The following is a 17,538-nucleotide window of genomic DNA, read 5'->3' on the forward strand; positions in this document are numbered from 1 at the left end:
GGTTGACCATCTGCAGAAAATAGATTCAGTGAGGGATGGGTTGGAAGGGACCTTAAAGGTCATCCAGTTCCAAGCCCCTGCCATGGGCAGGGACACACCACCTTATAGACCAAGTTGTTCAAGGCCTCATCCAACCTGGCTTTCAACAGATGCAGGCTTGGAGCCTCCACAGCTTCCCTGGGCAGCCTGTTCCAGTGCCTCACCACCCTCCTGTGAAAGGATTTCCTCATGTGGGAAAGGATTCCTCATGTGTCATCCTGCTTCTTCCCATGTGTAGCCATTACCTCTCACGCTGTCACTTCAGGGCTTTGTCAGAAACCTCTCTCCAGCTCTCCTGTAGCCCCTTCAGATACTGAAATGCTGCTCTAGGGTCTGCCTTTAGCCTTCTCCAGGCTGAACAGACCCAAATCTCTCAGCCTCTATCTGTAAGACAGGGGTTCCAGCCCTTGCATCATTGCTGTGGCCTCCTATGGACCACTCTAATAGTCCCATGTCCTCAGCACTGCAGGGGAAAGGGCTCAGCAGAGGGGCAGAATTCCTTCCCTCCAAGCTGCTGCTGCCCACACTGCTGGGCATCAGCCCAAGGCTGCTCTGGGCTGGCAGCACACAATGCCAGCTCTTGCTGAGCTTCTCCTCACCCAGCACCTCCAAGTTCTTCTGCTCAGCACTGTGCTCTGTCCATTCTCCACCCAGCCTGGATCTGTGCTTGCTATTGTCCCAGCCCAGCTGCAGGACCTTGAACTTGGCTTCATGAGGTTGGCATGGCCCCACCTCTCCATCCTGTCCAGGTCCCTCTGGATGCCATCCCTTCCCTCCAGCCTGTCAGCTGGGCCACACAGCTTGGTGTTGCTGGCAAAGCTGCTGAGGGTGCCTCCATCCCACTGCCCATGTCACTGACAGAGATGTTAAACAGCATTGGTCCCTGTCCTGGCCCCTGAGGAACCTCTCCCCACTGGTCTCCACACAGATACTGAGCCATTGACCATCACTCTTTGAGTGCAACCCTCAAGCCTGTTACTTCTCTACCAAATGGTCCACCCTTCAAACCCCTCTCTCTTCCCAGCTGAGAGAGCTGGCTGTCCAGCTTTGTGAGGTAGCATGGAAATGTCATTACACTGGGGCAGTGCTGCTTCTGACTCTTTCCCCACTGCACCCTGGATCCAGCTGAGCTGTGCTGGTTGTGTGTGCAGGCTTGCTTGGACACAGGCATCTGCTCTCTGCCTAGGAGGAGATGCAGCACAGCTCCTGCTTGTTCACAGAATCACCCAGGTTGGAAGAGACCTCAAAGGTCATTGAGTCCAACCTCTCACCACAGATCTCATGACTAAACCATGGCACCAAGTGCCACATCCAATCTCCTCTTGAACACCTCCAGGGATGGTGACTCCACCACCTCCCTGGGCAGCACATCCCAATGGCTAACAACTCTCTCAGTGAAGAGCTTCCTCCTCACCTCCAGCCTGAACTTCCCCTGGCACAGCTTGAGACTGTGTCCTCTTGTTCTGGTGCTGGTTGCTTGAGAGAAGAGACCAACTCCCACCTGCCTACAACCTCTCTTCAGGGAGTTGGAGAGAACAAGAAGGTCTCCCCTGAGCCTCCTCTTCTCCAGGCTAAGCAACCCCAGCTCCCTCAGCCTCTCCTCCCAGGGCTGTGCTCAAGGCCTCTCTCCCCGCCCAGGGAATTCTTCTGGCACACTGTGCTGAGACCCTCTCCAGTCAACTGTCTTCTGTTCTTCATGGGGTTTTTTTGTACTGGAAAGGGATTCTGGGGAGGGAACAGCAACTTACATGGGATGAAAGCCTGTTGTTTGTGTCAGGTGGCCTTGGTCTGTCCAACACCATGTACGCACGGCTGGGAGAAATCACTTCTCTGGATGGAGCTATCGCAGTCACCCTGGCAGCTCACCAAGCCATTGGCCTGAAGGTAAGGCTGCTCTGTCATGGCAAGAAGCTCTGCACAGAGGGGAGGGGAGGTCTGGTGCACTGTGGACTGTGGGTGTGAAAAACTAACAGCTGCAGATGACGCTGAGCTGGGAGGGAGTGCTGCTCTGCTGGAGGGTTGGAAGGCTTTCAGAGGGACCTGGGCAGGCTGGATTGACGGGAGGAGGCTCACCAAGGGCAGGGGCTGGCTCCTGCACTTGGGTCACAACCACCTCCTGAATACTTCAGGATTACAGAAGAGTTGCTAGAAACTGCCCAGCAAAGAAAGCCCTGGGGGTGCTGGTTGAGAGCTGAGCCTGAGCCAGTGTGTGCTCAGTTGACCCAGAAGGCCTCCAGCATCCTGGCCATCCAGCAATGGCGTTGCCAGCAGGAGCAGGGCAGGGATTGTGCCCCTGCAGTCAAGCACTGGTGAGACCACACCTTGAGTACTGGGTTCACTTTTGGGCCCCTCACTCTGTGAAGGACACTGAGAGACTGGAGCAGGTCTAGAGAAGGGCAATGAAGCTGGGGAAGGGTCTGGAGAACAGGGCTGGGGAGGAGCAGCTGAGGGAACTGGGGGTGTTCAGGCTGGAGAAGAGGAGGCTGAGGGAGACCTCATTGCTCTCTGCAGCTCCCTGAAAGGAGGCTGGAGCCAGGTGGGGGTTGGTCCCTTTTTCCCAAGGAAAAAGCAATAGAATGATAGGAAATGGCCTCACCTTGCACTGGGGAGGGTTAGGTTGGATATTAGAAGAAACTTCTTCCCTGAAAGGGTTCTCAAAGCCTGGCCCAGGCTGCCCAGGGAGGTGGTTGAATCCCCATCCCTGGAGGTGTTTCCAAGAGGCAGAGCTGTGGTGCTGAGGGCCATGGTTGAGCCCGAGACTTGGAGAATGGTTGGGCTGGGTGATCTCAAAGGGCTTTTCCAACCAAAACAGCCCTGTGATTCTAAGTCCAGGTGAAGCAGTAGTCAGGTGCAACTTTGACATCAGGTTGGTGGCTGGCATTCCCAGCAACCTCCGCTCAGTGCCAGACTCCCTTGCTGCATCAGCATCCAGTATGAAGTAGTCAAAAAGTTACTGGTAACAAGCAGCTGACAAGACTTAGGGGAAAGAGAAAAACACCTTGGGGGATCTCAGTTGGGGGATCTCTTTAATTTGAGCAAATTTGATCTGTCTTGAGAATAAACATTGAAACAGCAGGAGGACTAAAGTTGGGGAGGGTGGGGAGGGAACCATGCAGGCAGTGCAGAAGGGTGCAGCTTTTTGCAGCTGAATGAGGCTGGATATTGGGGGAGGTGGGAAAGGACTTCTTCAGGGGCAGTGTGCTAGAGCAAGCCTGTAAGACAGCTGGGGAGGGACATTTTGCAAGGGCTTGTAGTGCTTGAACAAGGGGCAATGGCCTTCAGCTGGAAGAGGGGAGATTAGACTGGAGGTGAGGAAGAAACTGTTTCCAGTGGGGGTGGGGAGACACTGGAAAAGGCTGCCCAGGGAGGTTGTGGCTGCTCCCTCCCTGGAGGTGTTCAGGCTGGATGAGGCCTTGAGCAGCCTGGGCTAGTGGGAAATGTGTAGTGTAAGAGGTTGGAACTAGATGATCTTTAAGGTCCCTTCCAAGCCAAACTATTCTGTGCTTCTATGTAATAGCTTTAGATGTTTGCTTTTCAGTGGTGGGTAGGTGGGAGCAGTCTGAAGCTTGAAGCAGCAGTAAATTCATTCTGACAAGAAAAAGGTCTCCCTGAATGGAGCAGACCATGCTCAGAATTGGATATTCATGCCCCAAAAATATGTATTCAGTGCTCACCTTACCTAAAATGTCATTGTCTGTAGAACAGGGCTAGAGAGCTGAGCTGGTTTGTGAAGCAGTCTTGTGGGGAGTGTTGTTTCAGAGTGTGACCCTCCTGCTGTGGCCAGCCTGGGTCAGCTGGGGTTAATCCTACTGTTGTTGAGCCTTAGCTATTTAACCTCTGGTTATTTACGCTCATTATGGATTTCTTGTGCTGTATTTGTGCCCTGTGAGAAACCAGCTGTACAACACCCAAATAAAGCAGAGATAAAGAAGTGGGCTCTGGCAGGCAATTGTTGAAAGCCTGTGTAATGAAATCCTTTGGAACCTGAGGAGATGATGATGTGTTCTGTGCTCTGACCAGGAGCCTGGGAGTTGTGTTAGAATGTGATGGTGATGAAGGTATGAAAAGTGGTCAAGGCAGGACTGTGTCAGAGCAGCACAGTATCACAGTATCACTTAGGTTGGAAAGGACCTCGAGGATCATCGAGTCCAACCTATCACCACAGACCCCATGACTAGACCATGGCACCAAGTGCCACATCCAATCTCCCCTTGAACTCCTCCAGGGTCGATGACTCCACCACCTCCCTGGGCAACCCATTCCAATGCCGAATGACTCACTCGGTGAAGAACTTTCTCCTCACCTTGAGTCTAAACCTCCCCTGGCACAGTTTGAGACTGTGTCCTCTTGTTCTGGTGCTGGTTGCCTGGGAGAAGAGACCAACCCCCACCTGGCTCCAACCACCTTTCAGGGAGTTGTAGAGGGCAATGAGGTCTCCCCTGAGCCTCCTCTTCTCCAGGCTAAACAACCCCAGCTCCCTCAGCCTCTCCTCACAGGACTGTGCTCAAGGCCTCTCCCCAGCTTTGTTGCCCTTCTCTGGACACGCTCAAGTGTTTCGATGTCCTTCTTAAACTGAGGGGCCCAGAACTGGACACAGGACTCAAGGTGTGGCCTAACCAATGCAGAGTACAGGGCACAATGACTTCCCTGCTCCTGCTGGCCACACTATTCCTGATGCAGGCCAGTATGCTATTGGCCCTCTTGGCCACTTGGGCACACTGCTGGCTCATGTTCAGGCAGCTGTCAATCAGCACCCCCAGGTCCCTCTCTGCCTGGCAGCTCTCAACCACTCCGACCCCAGCCTGTAGCTCTGCATGGGGTTGCTGTGGCCAAAGTGCAGCACCTGGCACTTGGACTTGTTGAATGCCATCCTGTTGGACTCTGCCCATCTGTCCAGTCGGTCGAGGTCCCTCTGCAGAGCCTTTCTACCCTCTAATTGACTAACATCTGCCCCTAACTTTGTGTCCTCTGCAAACTTGCTGATGCTGGACTCAATCCCCTCATCCAGATCATCAGTGAAGATGTTAAAGAGGATGGGGCCCAGCACTGATCCCTGGGGGACACCACTGGTGCCTGGCTGCCAGCTGGCTGTGGCACCATTCACCACCACTCTCTGGGCTCAGCCTCCAGCCAGTTCCTAACCCAGCTCAGAGTTGCTGCTGTCCAAGCCAGGGGCTGACAGCTTGGCCAGCAGTTTGCTGTGGGGGACGGTGTCAAAGGCCTTGCTGAAGTCCAGGCAGACCACATCCACAGCCTGCCCCACATCCACCAGGCAGTCACCTGATCATAGAAAGAGATCAGGTTGCTCAGGCAGGATCTGCCCTTCCTAAATCCATGTTGGCTGGACCTGAGCCCTTGGCCATCCTTCAGGTGCAGTTATTGCCCCCAGGATAATCTGCTCCATCACTTTCCCTGGCACTGAGGTCAGGCTGACCGGCCTGGAGTTTCCAGGTTCCTCCATCCGACCTTTCTTGTGCATGGGGACCACATTGGCCAGTTTCCAGTCACCTGGGACCTCTCCAGTGAGCCAGGACTGCTGGAAAATGATGGTGAGCAGCTTGGCAGCTCATCTGCCAGCTCTCTCAGCACCCTAGGATGGATCCCATCCGGTCCCATGGACTTGTGAGTGTCCAAGTGGCTCAGCAGGTCCCGAACTAACTCCTCATGGCAGTTAAGCCTTCACTGACAGCATCAGTACCCTAGAAGGGGGAGTCCCAGCACCCATTTCCTGAGGGCATTTGAACAGCTGTGTGATGTTAGCTTGGACATATTTTAGTGTCTGGTAAATGATTGTGGCCATTGTCTCTTGTTATGCCCCAACATGTGCAAGCTAAGCTCCCTGAGCTCAGGGGAGCTGTCAGCTTCACTTCTTCCTGACACAGATTGATGCTGAAAAGTTTTCTCTCCATTCTTTGTTTAGGGCATCCTCATTGCTGGCACAGATGAACAGAAAGCCAAGTACCTGCCTAGGCTGGCATCTGGGGAGCACATTGCAGCTTTTTGTCTCACTGAGCCTGGAAGGTGCTGGGTTTGTAATCACAAAAGCTTCAGAGAACACCCAAACGATGACTTTCTGTTATTCTTTCATCTCCATTGTGGTGATTGCTTGGAACACTAAACTGATCTGCTCCTAGGGCTTCATTTTTGTAGTGTTCTTTTTCAAAGCCCCACCTCAAATCATGTAATCATGGCTGAGCCCAGAGAGTGGTGGTGAATGGTGCCACATCCAGCTGGCAGCCAGGCACCAGTGGTGTGCCCCAGGGATCAGTGCTGGGCCCTGTGCTCTTTAACATCTTTATTGATGATCTGGATGAGGGCATTGAGTCCATCATCAGTGAATTTGCTGACGACACCAAGCTGGGGGCAGGAGTTGATCTGCTGCAGGGTGGAGGGGCTCTGCAGAGGGACCTGGACAGGCTGGACAGATGGGCAGAGTCCAAGGGCATGAGATTGAACACATCCAAGTGCCAGGTTCTGCACATTGGCCACAGCAACCCCATGCAGTGCTACAGGCTGGGGTCAGAGTGGCTGAGAGCAGCCAGGCAGAGAGGGACCTGGGGGTGCTGGTCGATGGCAGGCTGAACATGAGCCAGCAGTGTGCTCAGGTGGCCAAGAGGGCCAATGGCATCCTGGCCTGCATCAGGAAGAGTGGCCAGCAGGAGCAGGGAGGTCATTCTGCCCCTGTACTCTGCACTGGTTAGGCCACACGTGGAGTCCTGTGTCCAGTTCTGGGCCGCTCAGTTTAGGAAGGAGGTTGACTTGCTGGAACGAGTCCAGAGAAGGGCAACAAAGCTGGGGAGGGGTCTGGAACACAGCCCTATGAGGAGAGGCTGAGGGAGCTGGGGCTGCTTAGCCTGGAGAAGAGGAGGCTCAGGGGTGACCTTATCATTCTCTACAACTACCTTAAGGGAGTCTCAATCTCTTAGTTCAAATCTAGTCCAATCCCCCAGAAGTCAGAGCCCCAAGCAGCCTGACCTGGAATGGTTCCTGGGATAGGGCATCTCCCAGCTCTCTGGGCAGCCTGGGCCAGGGGCTCAGCACCCTCAGCTTACAAAGTTTCTTCCTTCTGTCTAGCCTAAATCTCTCCCTTTTTTAAACTTGGTTGTGTTTTTAGGGTGACAGTTCCATTGTGTGTTCATACAGCTGCAAAGAGCTGCTTGTGGGACAGTCTGAACCTTCTGGCCAAGTAATAAGGTGGCCAACATAACTTACCATACATGTTCAGGAGCAGAAATGTCCCCTCAGGTCACTTAAGTAGAAGTTGATTCTTCACATCTCTGGGATTTAGTAGGTTTCCTTGCTAGTTCAAACCTGGAATTTATACTGTATGCTATTTAATCCATCTGTAAACATTCACACAGAATGTTTAGGGGCTGGAAGAGACCTTGAAAGCTCATCCAGTCCAACCCCCCTGCCAGAGCAGGGTCACCCAGAGCAGCTCACACAGGAACACATCCAGGTGGGTCTTGAACACCTCCAGAGAGGGAGGCTCCACAACCCCCCTGGGCAGCCTGTGCCAGGGCTCTGTCACCCTCACTGGAAAGAATTTTTTCCTAAACTCCAGTCTGAATCTGCCCTCATCCAGCTCAAAGCCATTGGCCCTTGTCCTGTCACTCCCAGCCCTTGTCCTGTCACTCCCAGCCCTTGTCAAAAGTCCCTCCTCAGCTCCACTGTAGCCCCCTTCAGGTACCCCTTCTGCCACCCCCTCAGCAAAATGCTTCCTCATGTCCAGATGGCACTTCCTCTGCCTCAGCTTCCCCCACTGCCCCTTGTGCTGGCATTGGGCATCCCCCAGCAGAGCCTGGCTCCAGCCTCTGGGCACTCACCCTGCACATATCCATAAAGATGAATGAGGTCACCCTTTAGAATAGAATAGAATTAACCAGCTTGGAAAAGACCTCAGGGATCATCAAGTCCAACCTATCATCCAACACTATTTAGTCTCCTCTCCAAGCTACAGAGCCCTCAGTCTCTCCTCATAAGGACGATGTTGCTCTCCCTTCATCACTTTTGTGGCTCTGGGCTGGACTCTTTCAAGCAGTTCCCTGAGGTACTCGACCTGAGGGGCCCAGAACTGGACACAAGATTGCAGATGCAGCCTCACCAGGGCAGAGTAGAGGGGAAGGAGAGGACAAGCAGAGGGAAATGGTGTGGGCTGGGTTTTGTAAAGCATGTCTCTTTAATCATTAACAACTTGTTTGTCTTTCAGTGGGAGTGATGCTGCCTCCATCCAGACCAGAGCAACCCTCAGTGAAGATGGGAAATACTTCCTGCTGAATGGCTCCAAGGTTGGCAGTGTTAGAGGTTGATGGAAATAAACAGCCTCATCTCCTGCAGCACTGCAGTCAGGCAGTTTGGCTAAGCAGGAGGCTGGCTTGGCAGCTGCCTCAGAACTTTGAGGTTCCCAAGCTGGTCAAGAGTGGCCATGTCACAAAGCCAGCCAGCTGGGTTAGGGCCAAAGGGAATAGAAAAGCAGGGGATGACCTTCACTGAGCTCTTGGTGAGAAAGATATCCAAAGCCACTCTGAGTCTTGCTCTGCCTTGCCAGCTGGTGGTGTTCAGCTTCAGGGAGGGTTCATCAGTGACAGCCCAGGCAGGAAGAAACCTAACCCCAGGTTTTCCCCTGGCTTCATTCTTGGTGGTGGATGTTCTGGGCAGTGCTGAGAGAAAACATGGCACTTGATGGGCAGTGGGGAACAGGGCTGCTTGGAGCATTTCTGCTCAGAGAAACTGGCCAGATCCAAGCTTGAAATGCAGAGATTCAGCATGAGATGCATCAACACATTGCAGACCTGATCTGTTGGTGAGGTGGTTGTGATCTGAAGAGAGCCAGCCTGTGGGGAAGGTTCCTGCTTGCCAGCCCATGTGAGATCTAGAGACTTTCTTAGCAGGGCTGCAGTGCCAAGTGAGCCTGCAGTCTGGATCACCCTTGCAGTCTGGATCGCCCTTGCAGCCTTCACAAGTGGCTTCTGTGAAAATGCCCCTTGGATTTTCATTTCATTCAAGTCTGTTACAACCTGTAGTTTGCAGTTGCTCCAAAGTTCCTTTCTTCCTTGGCAGTGCACTCCCAGGAGCCCAGACTGGTGGCAGAGCCCTCTTTGGCAGCAGCAGCTTTTCACCGCTCTCCTTTGCCGGTCTTGTGCCAGAGCACTTAGCTGTGGTCACAAAAGCAGGACAAATGTGTTTGTGGCACACCTTTCCTCTCTCCATCCAGGTGTGGATATCCAATGGGGGCCTGGCCAGTATTTTCACAGTGTTTGCCAGGACAGAGGTTGTGGATAAAGATGGACAGGTCAAAGACAAGATCACGGCGTTCATCGTGGAGCGGGACTTCGGAGGAGTCACCCATGGGAAGCCAGAGGACAAGCTGGGCATTCGAGGATCCAACAGTAAGAGCCACTCACAGTTACTGGCAGCAGTTGGTTCCAGATTCTAGTGGTCTCACTTCTTTGGATCAGCTGCCTTCAGGGACAAAGCAGTATCTGTTCCATTAGACAGGATAGGCTTTGTGTTTCCTTACCTCCATCTGCATAGGTTTGTAGACTTGTGCAGTGGTTTGGGTGGGAAGGGACCTCAAAGGGCATCTAGATCTGCCAGGGGCAGGGACACCTCCCACTAGCTCAGCTTGCTCAAGGCCTCATCCAGCCTGGCCTTGAACACCTCCAGGCAGGAGGCAGCCACAGCTTCCCTGGCAACCTGTGCCAGTGTCTCCCCACCCTCACTGGAAAGAATTTCTTCCTCAACTCCAGTCTGAACCTGCCCTCTTACAGCTCAAAGGCATTGCCCCTTGTCTTGTCACTCCCAGGCCTTGTCAAAAGTCCCTCCTCAGCTGCCTTGTAGCCCCCTTCAGGTACTGGAGGGCTGCTCTAAGGTCTCCCTGAAGCCTTCTCTTCTCCAGTCTGAACAGCCCTAACTTTCTCAGCCTGTCCATAGAGGGAAGGTGCTCCAGCCCTCTGATCATCTTTCTGGCCTCCTCTGGCCCCTCTCCAACAATTTGATGTCCTTTTTTGGCTGGGGGCACCAGAGCTGGACACAGTACTGCAGGTGGGGTCTGAGCAGAGCAGAGGGGCAGAATCCCCTCCCTGTGCTGCTGCTCTCCCTGCTTTGAATGCAGCTCAGCACACAGCTGCCTGCTGGGCTGCCAGGGCCCATGGCTTGAGTTTTTCATCAACCAACTGCACCAACTCTTTCTCCTCAGGGCTGCTCTCAAGCCATTCTCTCTCCAGCCTGGATTTGTGATTGGCATTGCCATGACCCAGCTGCAGGACCTTGCACTTGGCCTTGTTGAACTTCATGGGATTGGCATGGGCTCAGCTCTCCTGCCTGTCCAAGCCCCTCTGGATGGCACCAGTCCTATCAGTCCTTCCTAGTGCAGAGTCTCAATGAAGAAATCCATTCTTCCCTGCATGTGTAAAGCTTCCCTGACTGTGTAGTGAAAGAAGTTACTCATAACTTAGCAAACAAGTAGCTTTAGTCTAGAAAGAAGTTCTTGTAGGCTCTGAAGTTCCCTCATGATTGGAGTTTGTCACCATCTATCATTTGGACTGGAATGCTGTTCCCTAAAACAGAGACAAAGCTCTGGTCCTCTGCTTCCACAGCCTACGTTCATTACCTTTTGAATGCCTCACATCAGTAATTGCTGGCAGGCTTTCCCCAAGTCCTTACTCCTCTGGCAAAGCACTGGTACTCTGCCACAAACAGAGCCTCAGGAAAACTTCACCTGTTACAAGGAGAGCAAACCATGGCCCTGAATGGCTTTTAAATACTTCTGCACCAGTGGTGTCCCCCAGGGATCAGTGCTGAGCCCCATCCTCTTTAATATCTTCACTGATGATCTGGAGGGGGGCATTGAGTCATCAGCAAATTTGCAGATGACACCAAGCTGGGAGCAGATGTTGATCTGTTAGAGGACAGAAGGGCTCTGCAGAGGGACCTGGACAGGCTGGACAGATGGGCAGAGTCCAACAGGATGGCATTCAACAAGTCCAAGTGCCAGGGGCTACACTTTGGCTATGGCAACAACCCCAGGCAGAGCTACAGGCTGGGGTCAGAGTGGCTGACAGCTGCCAAACAGAGAGGGACCTGGGGGTGCTGATTGACTGCTGCCTAAACATGAGCCAGCAGTGTGCCCAGGTGGCCAGGAAGGCCAAGGGCATCCTGGCCTGCATCAGAAACAGTGTGGCCAGCAGGAGCAGGGGGTCATTGTGCCCTGTGCTCAGCACTGCTTAGGCCACACGTTGAGTCCTGTGTCCAGTTCTGGGCTCCTCAGGTTAGGAAAGATGTTGAGATGCTGGAAGGTGTCCAGAGAAGGGCAACAAAGCTGGGGAGGGGTCTGGAGCACAGCCCTGTGAGGAGAGACTGAGGGAGCTGGGGTTGCTTAGCCTGGAGAAGAGGAGGCTCAGGGGAGACCTCATTGCTCTCTCCAACTCCCTGAAGGGAGGTTGTAGCCAAGAGGGAGTTAGTCTCTTCTCCCAGGCAAGCAGCAGCAGAACAAGAGGCCACAGTCTCAAGCTGTGCCAGGGGAGGTTTAGGCTGGAGGTGAGGAGAAAGTTCTGCACTGAGAGAGTCATTCACCACTGGCATGTGCTGCCCAGGGAGGTGGTGGAGTCAACATCCCTGGAGGTGTTTAGGAGGAGACTGGATGTGGCACTTGGTGCTATGATGAGGTCTGTGGTGACAGGTTGGACTTGATGATCTTTGAGGTCTCTTCCAACCTTGGTGGGACTGTGATTTCCACATAGCAGCTGAACAGCTCTTCCCTTTGTGTTTCAGCCTGTGAAGTACATTTTGAAAACACTAAAGTGCCTATAGAGAATGTGATTGGAGAAGTAGGAGGAGGGTTTAAGGTAAGCCATGAAGAATGACTATTGATGACTTCTAAAAGCCTGAAAGAGGCCTTTTTATTCCCTTTCTTTTTTCCTGCTTGTACTGAAGTTTTCTTTTTGGTCATATGGACTTTAGAAAAGTGAAGAGCTGGGGCTTAGCCCCAGCCTTGGTAGAGTTAGAGAACAGTTGGACTCCATGATAGAATCACAGAACTGTCAGGGCTGGAAGGGACCTCAAGGCTCAGCCAGTTCCAACCCCCCTGCCATGGGCAGGGACACCTCACACCACAGCAGGTTGCTCACAGCCACATCCAGCCTGGCTGCAAACACCTCCAGGCAGGAGGCTTCTACCACCTCCCTGGGCAACCTGTGCCAGTCTCTCGCCACCCTCATGGGCAACAACTTCTTCCTCACAGCCAATCTCAATCTACACATTTCTAGTTGTTTTTTTTTCCATCCCCCCCCCAAGTCCTATCACTCCCTGACACCCTCAGAAGTCCCTCCCCAGCTTTCTTGGAGCCCCCTGAAGATACTGCAAGGCCACAAGAAGGTCTCCTTGGAGCCTTCTCCTCTCCAGACTGAGCAACCCCAACTCCCTCAGTCTGTCCTCACAGCAGAGCAGCTCCAGCCCTCTGCTCCTCCTCGTGGCCCTTCTCAGGACACCTTCCAGCACCTCCAGAGCCTTCCTGGCACAGAGGCTCCAGAACTGGACCCAGAGCTCCAGCTGTGGTCTCAGCAGAGGGGCAGAATCCCCTCCCTGGCCCTGCTGGCCACACTTCTCTTGCTGCAGCCCAGGCTCTGCTTGGCTCTCTGGGCTGTAAGTGCTCACTGCTGGCTCCTGTTCAGCTTCTCCTCCCCCAGCACCCCCAAGGCCTTTTCTTCAGGGCTGCTCTCAAGCCAGTCCCTGCCCAGCCTATAGCTGTGCCTGGGATTGCCCTGACCCAGCTGCAGGACCTTGCATTTGGTCTTCTTGCACCTCATGAGGTTGTCATTGGCCCAGCTCTGCAGCCTGTGCAGGTCCCTCTGGATGGCCTCCCTTCCCTCCAGCCTGTCTGCTGCACCACACAGCTTGGTGTCAGCAGCAAACCTGCTGAGGGTGCACTCAATGCCACTGTCCATGGCACCCACAAAGATGTTGACCAAGCCTGATCCCAGGGCTGATCCCTGAGGGACTCCTCTCATGCATCAGTACATCTTAGAGGTCTTTTCCAACCAAAACAGTTCCATGGCTCTGAGGCAAGCCAGCAGCAACCGTCATGGCCTAAGGAGCAGTTTTGTGACACCAACACTGCCTAAAACCATCTTCTCTCTTCACAGGTGGCCATGAATATCCTGAACAGTGGAAGGTTCAGCATGGGCAGTGCTTCTGCTGGAATGATTAAAAAATTGATAGGTAGGTGAATGCAATGGCTTGTATTGCTGGATGCCATGCAAAGAGAGCCCTGGTCATAAGGTGCCCCATGCAGGTAACCCAGAACAGGAGCTGCAGTGCTGCTCATAAGATCACTGTGTTGTCAGTCATGCTGTGCTTTGGCTTCCTTACAGTGCTGAAATCCCTTGTAGTGGGGATTTGTATCGCAGGTTTGCTTACAGTGGTTTGACACTGAAGTGTTTTCACTTCTTACACTGGAAAATTACTGCCCCTAAGTGCTTGGGAGGGAAAAGGTTCTTACTGAGAAACTTGCCTAGATTCTGTGGCCTATAGAATCACAGAATGGTCTGGGTTGGAAGGGACCTCCAAAGCTCAGCCAGTCCAACCTCTCTGCAGTCAGCAGGGACATCCTCAGTCAGATCAGGTTGCCCAGAGCCCTGTCCAGCCTCACCTTGAATATCTCCAGGGATGGGGCCCCAACCACCTCCCTGGGCAACCTGTTCCAGTGTTCCACCACCCTCACAGCACAAAACTTGTTCCTCACATCCTAGTTTGAAGCCATTGCCCCTGGTCCTGTCCCTGCAGGCTTTTGTAAACAATTTATCCCCATCCTTCTTGTAGCCCCCTTCAGGTACTGGAAAGCTCCTATGAGATTTTCCCAGAGCCTTCTCTTCTCCAGGCTGAACACCTCCAGCTCCCTCAGCCTGTCCTTGTAGCAGAGCTGCTCCAACCCCCTGACTATTTTGTGTCCCCCCTCTTGATATACTCCATCAGGTCCATGTCCTTCCTGTGCTGAGGGCTCCTGAAACTAGTGAAGCTATATTGAGGGCTGCTGAAGCTGTTGAAACTCCTTGCTGTACAACCCAGCCAGTGTGCAGACCCCCCCCCATTCTGTGGTTAGCACTAAAATCTGCCCTAAGAGGACAGGCTCACACCTCAGCCTCTGCTTTCAAAGCCTTTGAGCAAACTGTTCCCAAAGCTGCTCAACAGCCCCTTTCTGAGGGGGGTTTCCCCAAGCTGCGGCTTGTGAAGCAGCCAGGGGCTCGCTGTGGAGAGGCTGAAGTGTCACAGTCAGCCAACAGAAAGCCCCTCTCAGCAGGGCTGCTCATCACAGCTGGAGTTGTGCTGCTTGGAGATGGATTTGGTTTGTTTTTGCAGAAATGACAGCAGAGTATGCTTGCACCAGGAAGCAGTTCAACAAGAAACTGAGTGACTTTGGATTAATTCAGGTAATCAACCACACCACCTCTGTGTTCTGTCTTGCTTGAGTGTGCTGGGAGGCTTCTGGCTCTACTGATTGAGTGGTGCTCAACTTGTGCAAACTGGGCACAGCCTTCTGCACACTCTGGCTCTGCTGCCTGTGTAGAATGTTAAATGTCATGAGTAAAGATGCTTTGGTTTAGGTTTTTCATGGTTGGTGCTTTTTGTTAGGCAGCATCTGGTAATCTGTTAACAAACTGCAGCTGTGTACAAGTTTCAGGCTTGACTGTGGCACCTCTGGGCCCCTCAGTTTAAGAAGGACATTGAGACTCTTGAAGGTGTCCAGAGAAGGGCAAGAAAGCTGGGGAGGGGTCTGGAGCACAGCCCTGTGAGGAGAGGCTGAGGGAGCTGGGGTTGCTTAGCCTGCAGAAGAGGAGGCTCAGGGGAGACCTTCTTGCTCTCTCCCACTCCCTGGAGAGAGGTTGTAGCCAGGTGGGGGTTGGTCTCTTCTCCCAGGCAAGCATCACCAGAACAAGAGGACACAGTCTCAAGCTGTGCCAGGGGAGGTTCAGGCTGGAGGTGAGGAGAAAGTTCTTCCCAGCAAGAGAGATTGTCCCTTGGGATGTGCTGCCCAGGGAGGTGTTGGATTCACCATCCCTGGAGGTGTTCAAGAGGGGATTGGATGTGGCACTTGGAGCCATGGTTTAGTTGGTCAGGAGGTGTTGGGTGAGAGGCTGGGCTGGATGATCTTTGGGGTCTTTTACAACATTACTCTTTCTATGATTCTGTCTGGGGTGTGTATCAGTGTGTGATTCCTCCATTGCTGTTTGACAGGAGAAGTTTTGTTTCATGGCTGTGAGAGCATATGTGATGGAGAGCATGGCTTACCTTACTGCAGGCATGATGGACAGGCCAGGCGTGCCAGACTGCTCCGTGGAGGCAGCCATGGTCAAGGTAATTCACCTGGTTCAAAGACTTACCTACAGCTGTAAGAGAGGAAGGATTTAACACCTCCCCTCTTCTTCACCTACATTCCACATTGCTGAGAGGCTCAGGTGGTACTTTTAGACATGTGATACAAATCCCTCACCTAGATGGAAAAAGAGATGTAACTGTTTTGCTCTGTATCCCATGGGCTCTTCAGGAGCTCAAATTCAGGCTCTTGTCACCAGAGGAAGTCACAGCTGCCTGCAACAGCTTTGGAATACCATTGGTCCTCTTGAATCTCTCTTTTCTGTGGCCTCACACCATAGCAAAAGTGAAAAGGCACTCAGGTTTATCTCCAGCTGCAGGCCTGGCTCAGGGGCTTCTGTCCAAGATTGGCCCTCTCCACAGCAATGTCTGTGTTTCGGCTGCTCCCGCAGCACAGGGTTGGCTGCTGCTGCCTGGGGCTCCCCCCAGAGCAGAGCTCACAGCTATTCACCCCCCACTGATGGTCCCTTAGGGGGTGGTCAATGCTAAGGAGCTCCTGTTCTGGTGGATCAGAGCAGACATGAGGGCCTCCAGCCAAGCAGCTGCAGCTGGTTCTGGCTGTCATGTTGCAGGGAGGCCTTGAGCCAGCTGCGTGCCCTGAGCCGTGAGGATGCTGCTTCAGGGCAGTGTTGCGGCAGCGGTGCAGAGCATCCCAGCAGTGTCAGGTGGATGAGCAGCATGGTGAGTGCAGTGCTGTCCCCTGGCAGGTGTTCAGCTCTGAAGGGGCCTGGGCTTGTGTCAGTGAGGCACTGCAGATCCTTGGAGGCCTGGGCTATATGAAAGACTACCCCTACGAACGCTACCTGAGAGACACCAGGATCCTGCTGATATTTGAGGCAAGTGCTCACACACTGCTTTATTCTCACACTCTGCTCCTCCCTGGAGGGGTTGGAGGCCAGCCTGGATGGGGCCTTGAGCAACCTGGGCTAGTGCAAGGAGTCCCTGCCCGTGGCAGGGGGTTGGGATTAGGCGGTGGTTGAAGTGCCTTCCAACCCAAACCAGGCAGTGATTCTTCACAGCTGAATGGATGAAATCAGAGCTGGCACTTGAAAGAAAGCAAAAAGCCAGCAGGCAGCTGTGGAGGGAGAGAAATCTTTCAGTACCAGAACAGGAGAAGAGGGGCAGGAGAGAGCTGCCTGGTAAACGCTCCTGTTGCAACCCCCACAACTAGCTCAAGAATGTGTCCTCAGTTACCCATGGGGAAATGGATTGGTAGTGTTCACCTTGTGCTGTGTGCTTTCACCAGCCCTGACCCTCTGCAGCCTCTGCTTCCCAAGCTTCTTAGCTGCACCCCGCCCCTCCCCAGGGCTCCCCTCCCCAGGGCCCCCCGGCTGGCTGCCCTCCCCCCCGTGTCGGCAGTGCAGGTTGTGGCAGCAGTTTCCCTCCCCCGGCTGATCCTCTCTTGCCTCGCAGAGCGATCTCGGAGGAGTTTTGCCTAAGGAATGCAGATGCATCTGACAAGGTCCTGAGGAAGAGCACAGCACAAGTCCCTCAGACATCAGAATCGGTGTTGGGGGTGGATAGAAGTGCATGAAACAGGAGGCCAGCAGCAGGCAGGGTTCTGGTTCTTGACGCTGCCTTTGTGTCTCTGGCAGGGCACCAACGAGATCCTGCGGCTGTACATCGCTCTGACGGGGATGCAGCACGCTGGCAGAGCCCTGACTGACAAAATCAAGTAGGTGCTGCTGGACTGCTGCTCAGCTGAGCAGGGCTTAGTAGCTCCTGATCTGCAGGGAAGAGGGGAGGCTGCAGGAAAAAGCTCACAGGATTTGGCCAGCCTGTTACCTGCCTAGCAGCTGGCTCACTGGTAGAAGTGCCTGGGCTTTTCTCCTTTTCAGTAGAGGCTTTATAGGTGTCACAATCTTGGCCTGTACCCTACTGAATGTTCCACTTCCAGCTTGAGTAGAATCCCTCCTTGCAGGACCAGCAAGTTGGAATTCTCTAAGTTAGGGTTTTATAACAAAATTGCATTGAATTTGTGGGCAAAACTCCAAGCAGTGGAGCACCTTGAGTGCCTCTGCTGATGCCTGGGATTTATTGTCAGTGTTTCGGAGAGGAGTTTAATAGGATTGCTCCCCAGACCTCACAGTAGAATGGCTCAACAGACCTGATGATTCCTAGACAAACTGC

At 53.4% G+C, this 17,538-nt stretch overlaps 1 protein-coding gene across 2 annotated transcripts in view; it reads left to right on the forward strand.

Annotated features, from left to right (window-relative positions):
* Nucleotides 1-17,538, forward strand: part of ACAD9 (acyl-CoA dehydrogenase family member 9) — a 33,160-nt gene that overhangs the window by 7,754 nt on the left and 7,868 nt on the right. For both annotated transcript variants that reach the window (XM_068162634.1, XM_068162632.1), the window contains exons 4-13: nucleotides 1,817-1,923; nucleotides 5,960-6,060; nucleotides 8,249-8,327; nucleotides 9,254-9,428; nucleotides 11,812-11,885; nucleotides 13,182-13,257; nucleotides 14,395-14,465; nucleotides 15,271-15,390; nucleotides 16,116-16,244; nucleotides 17,004-17,083. In XM_068162634.1, the coding sequence (XP_068018735.1) occupies nucleotides 1,817-1,923; nucleotides 5,960-6,060; nucleotides 8,249-8,327; nucleotides 9,254-9,428; nucleotides 11,812-11,885; nucleotides 13,182-13,257; nucleotides 14,395-14,465; nucleotides 15,271-15,390; nucleotides 16,116-16,244; nucleotides 17,004-17,083 (1,012 nt within the window). The remainder of the gene's footprint in view (nucleotides 1-1,816; nucleotides 1,924-5,959; nucleotides 6,061-8,248; nucleotides 8,328-9,253; nucleotides 9,429-11,811; nucleotides 11,886-13,181; nucleotides 13,258-14,394; nucleotides 14,466-15,270; nucleotides 15,391-16,115; nucleotides 16,245-17,003; nucleotides 17,084-17,538) is intronic.

Source organism: Melanerpes formicivorus, unplaced genomic scaffold (genome assembly GCF_026170545.1).
Source record: "Melanerpes formicivorus ecotype bairdi unplaced genomic scaffold, bMelFor1.0.p_v2 SCAF_66, whole genome shotgun sequence".
NCBI lineage: Eukaryota > Metazoa > Chordata > Aves > Piciformes > Picidae > Melanerpes > Melanerpes formicivorus.